This window comes from Numida meleagris, chromosome 1, assembly GCF_002078875.1.
Source record: "Numida meleagris isolate 19003 breed g44 Domestic line chromosome 1, NumMel1.0, whole genome shotgun sequence".
Taxonomy (NCBI): Eukaryota; Metazoa; Chordata; class Aves; order Galliformes; family Numididae; genus Numida; species Numida meleagris.
The window spans coordinates 168,752,340-168,765,458 of NC_034409.1; the positions used below are offsets into that span (position 1 = coordinate 168,752,340).

A 13,119-nucleotide genomic window follows, 5' to 3' on the forward strand; every position below is an offset into this window, starting at 1 on the left:
CAACAACTAAAGATATTATCTGCACTGAGACAATTCAAACCTTGTGAAACAGATTACTGAACACTATAATGAAAAAGCTCATATGCTGTAAATACATTCACAGTAGAATCATAGAATGGTTTGGGTTGGAAGGGACCTTTAAGCTCATCTAGTTCCAACCCCCTGCTATAGGCAGGGACACCTCCCACTCAACCAGGTTGCTCAAAGCCCCATCCAGCCTGGCCTTGAATGTCTCCAGGTAGGGGGCATCCACAGCCTCTCTGGGCAACCTGTTCCAGTGTCTCACCATCCTCACAGTAAAGAATTTCTTCCTAATATCTAGTCAGTATGTAATCATTTTTTGTTTTTACTTACACAACCATAAGGTTTCTGCAGATATCATCCTTATTTACAGAATACTCTGGATAAGATTTTCACACACAGAACTTCCAAGCAGTCATTTAATCTATATGCTTGTTAGGTAAATCAGCATTTAGCAATGGTTAAGATACAATACACAGTTTCTAACCTGCGTACAGAGATTAGGTTTAAAAGGAGCATGCTTCCAGTAGATGAATTATTTTGCATCTTGTAGAGGTTAAGAGAAATGATACTGATGCATAAAACAGACTGACATCTCAGCATATCTTTTATACAATCTGATACAAAGACATTCAAATCGGGAATCCTTAGTCTAGTTTCCAAATTTGTCATCAAATTCTAAAATGTTCCCAAAGGCATCAAAAAATACACTGCTCTCTGTATTGACTTGGAGAAAGATCAGAGCTTACTAAGGAGTACTAAATCAGATATTAGAAAACAACAAAGAACCAAAATCAATTTCCAGGGAAGACAGCGAGCTCCTCGTTCCTCTACATGCAGATTAGATGAGCATCAGTCAGAAACGCTAAGGTGTAACTATGCACTTCTGAGGAACGCTTCTCAAACTGTGAGTCCATGCCTCACTTCACATTGATCAAGAGAACTCCATGCTTCGTGAGAATACGGGGTTGCCAAGAGAAGGTAGAAATAAAGAGCAGGTAGGAAATAAAGCTCTTTTTTCTTTGTTGTTCATGGCTAGAATGTGATAAATTAGGGTTGTTCTTTTTTTTCAGATCCAATACTGCTGCTTTGATTCCTGTGTTATGGCCTATTACCTATGCTTTACTGTGGCACAAATCAGGAAAGAAAAATCAGCCTCACAATTTCAAATGCTCACCCTCAACCCCCAGAACTGTAATTCAGTTCAAGCAATCATTGCTTTTTTCTCATGAAGTATTTTCACGGGAATAAACGTAATTACAAGTTTCCAAAGGTCAGGACATGAAATACATCTCATTAACGCGAGCCACCAGATCACCAGTTTTCTCAGCAGATGCTGATGCAAGCATACCTCTCTAACCTGATACAAATACTGCTGAGCTTCCTGAATCATTTCCAAATTGACTGATGGAAAAGTTGGTTCTGAAAACAGAAAAGAGAAGAAAACGGAGAAGCACCACCAAGAGACGAACATGAGAGATCTGTACTATAGCACTACTGAAGCAGCAGATGTTCCCTGAGAAACATTCTTCCTAAGACTTTTGACCTTGTATTGAGCACTGCGCTGACACTCAAATCATTCACCGAACTCCAAGAGCTGCATTGTTGAATTTAAATGAAGAGCATGCCTCAGTGTAATTCAATTAAAACAAATTGAAGCAAAAACTATTAAACTCAGTTACAGCAAGAGAACTGACGAGTCACGGAAAGTTTTTATGAAAAAAAAAAATCACACGTCAAGGAGCAACATCATTTTTCTGTCACCCATTAGAGAAGAGAATATAAAAACCCACATATTTTAAGAAGCAGTGTACATTAGGCATACAAAGCCTAATGCAGCCTGAAAGCAGTATTAGAGTGCTAAAGTAAATGTACAAAAATCTATTGAGGATACTGAAATGGATTTTTAGCAATTCACAGAAATGGTCTAAATTAAGTACCTCAGTTCTTCTTTATTATCAAAGTTTGTTATGAAATACATCAAAACAAACATTCTATTTAACACTCTGTTATGAAACATCGATAAATCTATCTTACGTTGCAGATGGAGGGGTTACATTGTTTGTACCACATTATTTAACAAGATGAGGTTCTATCAAGTTACTTCAAGTCTCAATTTTTAAGAACAGCAGAGAAAAAATACTCAGTTCCTACATTAAGCAAATTACATCACTTAAGTAACATCAAGGACAAGTGCTCTGCTTTTAACATACAATACAGCTATTATTAACTTGTCTTCACAGGGAAAAGAAATTCAGAACAAGCAACATAACTGACAAAAAAATCTATCAACAACACTGGCTTATTATTAAATATAAAAATGCAACTGGATTAATGGAAGATATTTTTTTCTCATCATTTAAATAACGTATTCTAGTCAGCATTTATGCCAAATCAAGCCTAAAGCTCTCAAACTAAATTACACGAAAAGCAATGCTGCAAAGCAAGTATTTGAGAAGGCCAAAGTTTTAGCTGAAATCAGAGACAAACATCTTACTTTCTTCCTAAGTTACATGACCAAGTGTCTTAATCGTGTGTTTTGCCAACATTGGAAAGGCCCAAACAGCTCATTTCCTACAGGGTACTGCAAGTGGACTGCTCTATCTTCAAATCACAAATCTGAGAGACTAGAAAAAACACGGAGGAGTTCGGGTAAGAAGCTTAGAAGCACAAAAATTATCCTGGAGTACATCTAGTAATAGTGATAAAATGATGCAAGAAATAAAAAGTGAGCATAATAAATCAATCAGTGCACAGAACCGTTGACACAGATACAGCCACCTCCCTGCAAGTACTGCAGGAGAGAAAGAACACCTGGCAAGGATGGAAGCACGTACAAGCACTCTCACTTACAATGTTCATCCTCATACTCAAGCTTCTGTGGCCACTTCGAACCCTTAGGAAACATTATTCTTTATGCTGTTCTTGGGGAAAACAAATCAAACCAAACCAACAAAAACAACACCAAAACACACTATGCAGGCTCAAATACCACATGGGGAAAAGAAAAATAATAATTTCAAGAGGCATTTATATTTCCAAGGTCAAAAAACCTTGCAATTTAAGAAAACAGTTCACTTACTATTTCAATGCTTACTTCACATATTTGGTTTGTACACCTAGAGGAATGAACAACCTCAGTTAAAAAGACTTACTTTTGCTGATTTTGCAGTAGCAATTCTGTTTTCTAATTGCAGTTTGATGTAAATGAACATTTTTGGACAAAATTTACTTCACACAAGGCAGGAAGAAGGTTTACCAGAGGTTCCACCTGTCATTCACTGAAAACAATTAAAACTACAGAAAGATGAGACATCTTTGATCAAAGCCAGAGCTAACAGTTACCACACACACAACTTTGTTCTTTGAAAACAAAGGGAAGTGAATAAAAAGCTGTGGAATTCTAACTCAATATTTGCCTAACATAACTAACTTGCTAATTTCATCAGATTACATGAGTGAAGATATCAGTTCAGTGAAGGTATTAGCACATTTTCCCTACAATTTCAGTCAGAGACAAAAATTGGGTGTTTTTTTAAAAAGTAAATCCCTCGCTGCTTTAAATGCATGAAATACATCTGAAAGTTCATTGTGTTCCTTCAGTTTAAGAACACTGAAAGAAATCAAAAAACAAACACTTCCATCCTAGGAGGAGACAGTCTGCTGAAATAAATCAGATAAAAGCCAACCATCGTGGAAAGTATTTTTTCTGACAACAGCAAATCTTGTACAGGACAATTTTTGAAGGTATTAAATATAAAACAGCTAAAAAAAGTAAGAAGAGATCAGGATTTAGTGTAAAACTCAGTGAGAAGGGCAGGGTCAAAATAATTTTCTTCAAGGATAGTGTAAAGAACTGGTTCAGCAAAATGATAGAATGTCTTATCTCTGCTGTTACAAAACGTTCATTAGCTACCGGTGGGAAAAAGAAGACCATAATGAATGTGAAAAAGAACATAATTAATTCCACATAATTAATTTTATTTTTCAGGGCAATGTTTCAAAACATTTCATTTTCCAGCGTTCATTTTAAGAACTCAAAAAAAAAAAAAAAAGACAAATATGGCAGCATGTAAAATTCAATTTGGTTTTGAAAAAAAAATTAATTTTAAAATTAAAAACTACAGAGAAAAATCTACTAAATTAGACCTATTTTAATACAAATTCCCACTATCCTAAATGATCAAGGAACTTCTAAGTAACTCATGCTTTCCTGTGAAAAGCCTATTATAAATCAGCTGGTAGGACCACGGAATAGAAACAGAAATTTGGGCCTGATGAAATCTGCAGACGCATTTTGTAACTTTCAAAGTAATCTTTACTACTGTAGGAATATCTCTAAAAAGCAATTATCCTCAGCCATTACTGTCACCTCCTAAACTGACTGTTCCTGCTTCAGAATCCTTGTTTCAGCTGCCCTGGTTTTGAATGGGCCCAGCTTTCATCTTCTCTGCTTTTCAATCAGCATTTTAGCACAGCTCCCCGAAGAAGCAGTGTCCTCCCTGTACTCTCTTGTTGGCTTATTAAGCCGAAGGAACAAGCAATTCAAGATGCGTATTTTGTCTGTCTGTAGGCAAGATTTCAGCTTTTCAAGGAACCCCTAATATTTGACAGCAGAGGCCTCTTCCATTTTTTTTTTCTCCTTATGCTGGAGGAATGTTTTGTATCCTCAAAGTAATTTTGCAGAAAGCCTTTTAAGTAAACTATTGTATAAGGAATATACTGTAGAACTACTGATGTACCATCTACATAATCTCCTTTAATGACTTTAAGACCAATCAGACATACTGCATTTGGAACTGGTCTTGGTATCCCACCGTTCCATGTCAGTACAAGGAATCAAAGCAGCTTTCCCATTCTTGAGACTACTCAAAAACAGATGACCGCTTCTCTGTCCTACTGCTTCACATGCTCACCTTCAAAGTAAAACACTTTCTAAGCACTGACTCCTGCTCATTTACTTAAACTGTGACATTGCCAAATTCTTCATTTTATATCAACCAGTATTATATTTCAAGCAGTTACTGGACATTCAACTCTAAAATAGGTACAGGTTACACTCTAACCTCACATTCATTCAGTCTCTCATGGGGTATAATCCACTTCCTACTGAAGTCCACAGTATGAACCTACTAATTTCCAAAGTGCACCCAGAACTACCCAATGTCGTAATTTCTACTAGAAACATATCACTGGAAATAATTGTTTCTAATCTCCAATGAGCTGTACATAATTTTTAGAAGAAAGTTCATAAAGTGAAGAGATTCATTATTCTAAACTGACAAAGGCTAAAGCTGTAAAACCAGATGCCTTAGTCATAGAAACATTAAAGATTACACCAATCTGTCATGGGCTATTATTATCTTCTTCCTATTAATAAAACACTGACAAGAGCAAAATACAAATCTTTTCTTCCACAAAAGGCTGGAGAACTAGGGGAAAAATGGTCTACATTAGGCTCATTAAACAGTACTTATATATTTCACAGTTAACGTTAAAGATGGCAAAGTAGGTTATAACTCAACTTTTCTTCTTACATCCAGTCCCTGAAGAGCAGAGTGATCTCCAGTGGATACGGAGCATTAACACCACTACAAAGTCTGTGCAACTAATGCAAGACTTAGTGCTGAAATACTTTGGTAAGATTTCATCAGCACAGGAATCAGCCCAAGGTCACAAATCCCAGTTCCCTCCATCCTTACTCCCTTTTCTTTTAAAGTCTAAATCTAGACTGTACTTCCTTTAAAGATGAATATTAGCTCACAAAAATAAACAAAAATAGTGGCCAACAACTTCCCCATATTTATGTATTTATAGGGTGAAGGAATTCACTTAAAAGATATAAACACACATTGCTGTTCACTTGTCTTTTATGTAAAAAAAAAAAGGTTATTTGTGACATGAAAATCTGTTATTTCAAAGCAAACAAAAAGAAAAGATACTTCTATCCATTTGCATCAAATTTCTGTATGTCACTGAATTACACAGAAAATACCAGTCAGGCAGTCATTGGCATTACACTACTGGAACACTAAACCAGAGAAAAAAAATAACTTCAAATACAATTGAAAAACAAGCCTACATAGATTAACCAACACCAAATAGTATACTCCAAGTATAAAAGGTTCTAAAACTCCAAAAATTTGAGCCCAAAATGCAACATAAACATCAGTGCTTAACAAATTTTGATCTCATGTTAGTCCATATCTGTTATAAAACTATTTAACTTACATTATCAATTGACATTAGGCAAAACATATCCACACTGAGCACACGGTACCCACTTTGCTTCTCTACAAGGCCCATTTTTATGACAGCAAGCATTGTGTTCTCAGCTTTTTGTATCCTCTAGTAATAAACTTAAAGAGTTCTATATTCTTATTCAAATTGAACTATGAACACAGTGTTAAAAAAGAAGTATAGATGGAAGAAAGCAAAGTCACTAAACAAAAATAAAAATGGCAGAACCAGATCTAAAATAAAATTACATCAGTACTATCAAGTCTTCAAGAAATAAGTAAGATGGCGTACATACTTTTCTGCTTGGAGCTTTGTTGTTTTTACTATCAGGTCCTGGGTTTGTTCTTTTGCTGCCTAGAATTAGAATCAAGCATATGAGAAATACAAACATACCAAATGCACTACACAACCTCTAAAACAAGTAAACCTTTCTGATTGTTTTAAAGAGCAGCCACCCTTCAATACAAAAAGCTTTATTTTAATAACATTTGTTAACTCTCCCAAATTACAGGTATGAAAAAAAGAAATTAATGACTTCAGCTGTACATATTATTATATACACTCATATTTGCACGCTGTTCTGTGGTTTGATTGCACAGAGGCTTCCTGAGATAACGTTATGAAACAAAACCAGTAGAATCAAGATGGCACACTTGATTTTTCTCGCTCTTTTGATTACAGGATAATTTCTAACAAGTACATCTTAGGTGTATACATGAACATGCAACTCATACTTTACTCAGCGTGAAAGGCTGATTAAATTTAGATTTTATACCATAATACACAAAATAGTTAATGCTTTAATCTTTCACACATCCACTCCAACGAAATATTTTCTCTCCTCTCAAATACAAATGAAAACTGATATTTTCAGAGGAAATATGTTGCTACCTTCCAAATGGTAATTGTAAGAAAGTAAAATAATTTCCTCAATACATTTTATTAAGTAAAAAAGAAATACATGAATATTGTATATAACACTCATATCTCAGTGTCACTCTTAACCTTCCAAAATAACTATTTATACTTCAAAAGAAAACAGTTACAACCGAAAAGTAAAAGTACACAAAGCACATCTCTTTATATATTACCTTCAAACGACTGGACATATCTTCACAGCAGCTGCTCATCGCTTGAACATCTTCATTTATACTCTCAAGCTCCTAAACAGGTTCAAACAACAGAAACAAATCAGGAATGTCACGCCCAGGCCCACTTCCATCCCACCAAAATGAGATTCCTCTGTTACTAGGAACATGCAGATCACACATTGAGTACTATGTCTAGTTCAGGTCAGCACAATTCAGAACTAATGTGGACAGTCTGGAAAGAGTCCAAATGAGGGCTGCAAATTTGGTCAAAGGGCAAATTTGGTCTGTTCACTCAGGAGAAGAAAAGGCTTAGGGGGACATCATTACAGTATTCCTGTGCTTAAAGGGCAGCTACAGAGGATGGGGGCTCTCTCTTCACAAGGAGCCACATGAAGACAATTAGGGGTAACAGACACAAGATATACTGGGAAGAGTCTGCTCTTGATAGAAGAAAGAATTTATTTTTTTTTAAGTGAGAATAATCCATCACTGGAACAATCTCCTCAGGGTCATGGCAGAATCCCCATCACTGCAGGTTTTCAAAATGCAACTGGACAGGGTTTTTTAAATTACGCAGCATTACTTGGGCAAGATATCTACTCAAACTGTAAAACTGCTACCTCTTTAACTTGCTTGAATATGTGGACAAATTCTTCATTGATAGCTAAGCTCCGACGCTCAATGTCTCCACGCAAGTTTCTTCGGGTGCGCAGACTGTTTTCAACAAAAAACGTTGAGAGAGCCTTGAGTGCTTCCAGCATTTCCTAAAAAGTAAAAACAAGACAAAAACAACAACCCACAACCTTTAACTTTCCACCAAGTCACAAAGAAGCACGTTACACAGGCTATAAACAATCCAAGCTCAGGGCTTTAGAGAATTTGCTAGTATACAGGTTGGATATTAGGAAAAATTTATTCGCTGAAAAAGCAGTGATGCACTGGCACAGGCTGCCCAGGGAGGTGGTGGAGTCACTGTCCCTGGAGGTGTTCAAAAACCGTGTGGATGTGGCACTGAGGGACACGATCAGTGGGCATGGCGGGGCTGGGTTGGTGGTTGCTCTAGATAATCTCAGTGGTCTTTTCCAACCTTAATGACTCCATGATTCTATCATTCTTCATGGTTTTAGAGGAAAAAAAATAACAAAACACACTTTAGATCAGTTGGTAGATAAGTAAAATAATTACGAGTACTTCTTTTAATACAGTACACGACTTTGTCTATCTTTATTATAGCCTCAATCACAAAAATCGGTTGAAGCACATCTCATTCACAGCCACAAAGCAGCTCAGTCAGGTACAGCTTTGGAAGCGCCCTGACAACGGCGGTCCGAGCCTTCTCAGGGCTGGAGCGGAACGAGTTGGTCCGCGGCACACCAAGCGGAGCCTCTGTCTGTACACAAGGCTCCGAGCGCCAGCCTGGCGCTGCGCAGCGACGCGGGGCCCGGCACCTCGGCCGGCTCTGCCCCGCAGCCCCCGGCCCACCGCCCGCCCCACCTTGTCGTTGTCCAGCCGCGTCTCCAGGATCTTGTTCAGCTTGCGGGAGAGCGGGTTGATGCCCGGGCCTGCCGGGGTGGCCGCCGGCTGCGGCGGAGCCGTGTCGGCCATGGCTGCCCGGCCACCTGCGTGTGACGGAGCGGCTCCCGCGGAAACACGCTCCCTGGGTTTTGGTTCCGCGTGTATCGTGCCGACCCAGAGCCCTGCCGTTAGCAGTGAAGAAAGCATCTCCAATTAATTCCTCACCCAAGATGGGGGCCGTGGAGAGGACACTCGCAAAGGCTGTCGAGGAGCTTTAGAATGTTAACCTTTAAAAATCAGAATTTGAAAAGCTCTCCTGCTGTACTTCAGTGGATGAGGAATTGGTTGGATGTTCACAGCCTGAGAGCTGTGGCCAATGGCTCCACATCCAAGTGGAGGCCGGTGACAAGCGGTGTCCCCCAGGGGTCTGTCTTGGGTCCGGTGCTCTTTAACATCTTTATCAATGACATCGATGATGGAATTGAGCGCACTCTCAGCAAGTGTGCAGAAGACACCAAGCTGAGTGGTGCAGTTGGTATGGCAGAAGGAAGGGATTCCATTCAAAGGGGCCTGGACAGGCTTGAAAAGAGGTCCCATGTGAGCCTAATGAAGGCCAAGTGCAAGGTGTTGCTCTTGGGTCAGGGCAATCTCAGAGAAGGGTACAGACTGGGAGAAGAACTCACTGAGAACAGCCCTGCGGAGAAGAACTTAGGGGTCCTGGTAGATGAAAGACTTAATATGAGTCAGCAGTGTGCACTTGCAGCCCAGAAGGGAACAGCATCCTGGGCTCCATCAACAGGGGTGGCCAGCAGGGAGACAGAGGGGATCGTTCCCCTCTACTCTGCCCTCATAAGTACTGCATCCAGGTCTGGGGCTCCCAACACAGAAAAGATGTAGAGCTGTTGGAACGGGTCCAGAAGAGATCCACAAAGATGATCAGAGGGCTGAAGCACATCTCCTACAAAGACAGGCTGAGGGAGTTGGGCTTGGTAAGTTTGGAGAAGAGAAGGCTCTGGGGAAACCTCATTGCAGCCTTCCAGTACTTAAAGGGGGCTTATAAACAGGAGGAGAAACAAATTTTTTACATGATCTAATAGTGATAGGACAAGGGAAAATGGTTTAAACTAAAAGAGGGGGAAATGTATATTAGATATCAGGAGAAAATTTTTCATAGAGAGGACAGTGAGGTGCTGACATGGGCTACCCAGAGAAGCTGTGGATGTCTCATCCCCAGAGGTATTCAAGGCCAAGTTGGATGGAAGCCTGGACAGAACCTGATCTAGTGGTGATCTAGTGGGTGGCAACTCTGTGCACAGCTGGCAAGTTGGAACTAAATAATCTTTGAGGTCCCTTCCAACCCAAGCCGTTCTATTATTCTACGATAAATGAGCATAACTAAAAAAGAGAAGGTAAAATAAAAGAACTATTGTTAATAATAAAAAAAGTAAAAGCATGCCAAAATTGGGAGGAGATCTTTAATTGACTATTCATTTACTGTCACAGATTTTAACTCAGAGATTTATTTTCTACCTGTCATTTTCAGCTAGTTGCTAGAAAGCAGGCATGTCTTCAAGTATTTTCAGATGCCTTGTTTCCCTGTTCATCTTCTACTACTCGGTCTTATTTCACAGGCGCTATCCCCTCACAGATATCCTCTATTTCTGACTAATATCTACATAGCCAGGAACTTCCTTCTTCAAGTCAGGAATTTGCTTTAAACTTAAAATAAAGAGGTAAAACGGCCTGCAGTGACAGCTGTATGCCATCACAGATGTGAGCAGTTATATTTAAGCATGTAAAGAAAAATCTGTTATTGGAAGGACCCCATCCCAACTATAATTAGTTGTCACCAGACTGAACAAAGATTCAAATGGTATTAATCTGTTGTACGGGTTGACACAGTGAAGACACACCTTGAAGTCAAAAGGACTTTAACATCTTGAATAGGATTGTGAGATGCTGGCACAGGCTGCCCAGAGAAGCTGTGGGTGCCCCATCTCTGTAGGTGTTTGAGGCCAGGTTGGATGGGCCCTTGGCCAACCTGAGCTGCTGGGTGGCACTGCCCATGGCAGCAGGTTGGAACTGGATGGGCTTTGATGTCTCTTCTAACCCAAGCCGTTCTGTGATTATATGTTTCTATATGAACCATGAGTTTCAGATTAGTCAACGTCATTGCCAAGTCTCATCCAGCAAATTATATCTCAAACATATAAGGAGCCACACAGATTTTCCTCTAATGTCTGGTGCACGTGTTATCTTTTGAAGGATCCAGTTTTTGCTTTCCGATGCTCCATGATGGAAGTGTATTTTTCCAATAATTCCTTTCATGAGCTGGAATATTTCTAGCTAAGGCAGTAACCCATAGGATTCTGAAAGAGAATGTGTTTATCTGTGCTTGTGTTCCCCAGGGAAGATGAGAATTATTATTATTATTATTATTATTTTGCTCTTTAGGAATATTAAATGCAACTACCATAAAGAAAAAAGAAAAAAAAATCTTTTTCTAAAACAGATATTATTTGCAGGCTAGCATTTTCTTCATAACAAATATTTTAAACCAAAAAATCAAACATGGTCATGCAATGAGGTTGCCATCTAAAACTCAGCTGCTGTGACATGGTTTCTAAGTGTCACAAATGAAATTTTTACATGGCAGTCTTACCAGTTTGCTTGTCCATCAGCAAACATTTTCCTGTAAAGTCAACAGGATGAACACCATGGGATAAAAAGACTGGGAGTTTGTGATCCATAACTGCCAGAAGGTGCTTTAATTTCATGTACCAGTCCCTGTGTACCAACAGAAGACAGTTTGTGCAGCATGTGTAAGTCACTCAAGCATAAGTTAACTTACCAAAGCTAGACACAGCCGCCAAACTACAGGTGGCAGCAAAGAAATGTTTGGTACACAGTGTTTTCTGTTGATTTGCTTATTTCAGTTCTTTATTATGGTAACAGTATTCACAAAACACACATCTGGTGCACTACAGATAGGAACACAGTTTAGTCTGTGAAACAACTGTGGAATGCCACCTGATATTTAAGTAGCCCAAGCTAATACTGCAAATGTGTCTTCAAACATATTGAATTATATGGTTTTTTGAAGGGAAAGACAAAAGAGTTTTCTGTAGTCAGCTGAATCTGTTCCTCGAAAGGCTAAGTAAGGAAAAAAACCCAAAAAAACAAGGGATACACAGTTTGGCTGACAACAGACAAGGATGTGTCTGAAGCTAGTATTTTCCTACCCTGTGGCAAAAGATAGGTGATAGAACATGACATAAAGAAAATGTTTCCTTAAATAGGTGTCATAATAAGCAAAAGAGTGTGAGAAAGGAAGACTTTTTTGTGATGAAAGAAGAAGAGAACATAAAAATACATCGAAAGAAGAGATTGAGAAATGTTTGAAGAGGGAGAGAAGGAGGAAGAAAGTGGGAAAAGGAAGAAAGGGAAGAAGGAAGGGAGAAAGGAAAGGGGGAAATAAGAACGGATGAAAAGAATATTGACAGTGCTACTGTTATTTGCAGTTTGTAGGCTCTAATGCTTTCAGATGCATCAAGGAAGAGCATTTGCAGGAAGTTGGCCATACTAGCTTGCTGCTCACCTACTCCATCCCTGGTGAAGTGAGAGCAGCCCTCTGTGTCACAGTCATCAAAGAAGACTCATGGAATCATAGAATGGTTTGAGTTTGAAGGGACCTTGAAGATCATCTAGATCCAACCCCTTGTCATGGGCAGGGACATCTTCTGCTAGTCCAGTTTGCTTGCAAGAAGACCAGGTGAGTGGAACTTGATTCCAACACGCTCTCCAAAGCATACAACACACCCCAAAAGATATCCATCACTGCCTTATGTTCTTCACTAACATCAAATTATTCATTGGCTTTCTCCAGCATTTTAAAGTCTTTTTTTTTGCTGAGATTTGACTTTAAAAAAATCCATCTGATTGGCAGGGGCAAAGGAAGATACTACTGTTACTTTAAGTCAGTTAGGGTTGAATTTTTGTTGGCTTATTTTCCAAGAGAAAGATTAACACTGTAGATACTTTTCACCAGACCAAATTAGTCCACTCCTTGAGCTAACAATTTTTCAAAAGCTCAGATAGATTTGACCTCACTCTACAAGTTAAGTTATGACTCCATGAATAATTTGATCAGAGGTAATCCTGACAGCAACCAGTAGTCGTAGAGCAAAACATGTCTGTGTCCCTTGAAAATCCAGAAGAACATACAGTTCTAAAGTTTTCTGCTAGCTCATGC

At 39.0% G+C, this 13,119-nt stretch overlaps 1 protein-coding gene across 1 annotated transcript in view; it reads right to left on the minus strand.

Annotated features, from left to right (window-relative positions):
- COG6 (component of oligomeric golgi complex 6) overlaps nucleotides 1-9,003 on the minus strand; it is a 48,380-nt gene extending 39,377 nt beyond the window's left edge. Inside the window, exons 1-4 of the mRNA XM_021377184.1 lie at nucleotides 8,847-9,003; nucleotides 7,973-8,116; nucleotides 7,353-7,424; nucleotides 6,557-6,615 (exon numbers count right to left, since the gene is read on the minus strand). Coding sequence (XP_021232859.1) covers nucleotides 6,557-6,615; nucleotides 7,353-7,424; nucleotides 7,973-8,116; nucleotides 8,847-8,957 — 386 coding nt within the window. The 5' untranslated portion in view covers nucleotides 8,958-9,003. The remainder of the gene's footprint in view (nucleotides 1-6,556; nucleotides 6,616-7,352; nucleotides 7,425-7,972; nucleotides 8,117-8,846) is intronic.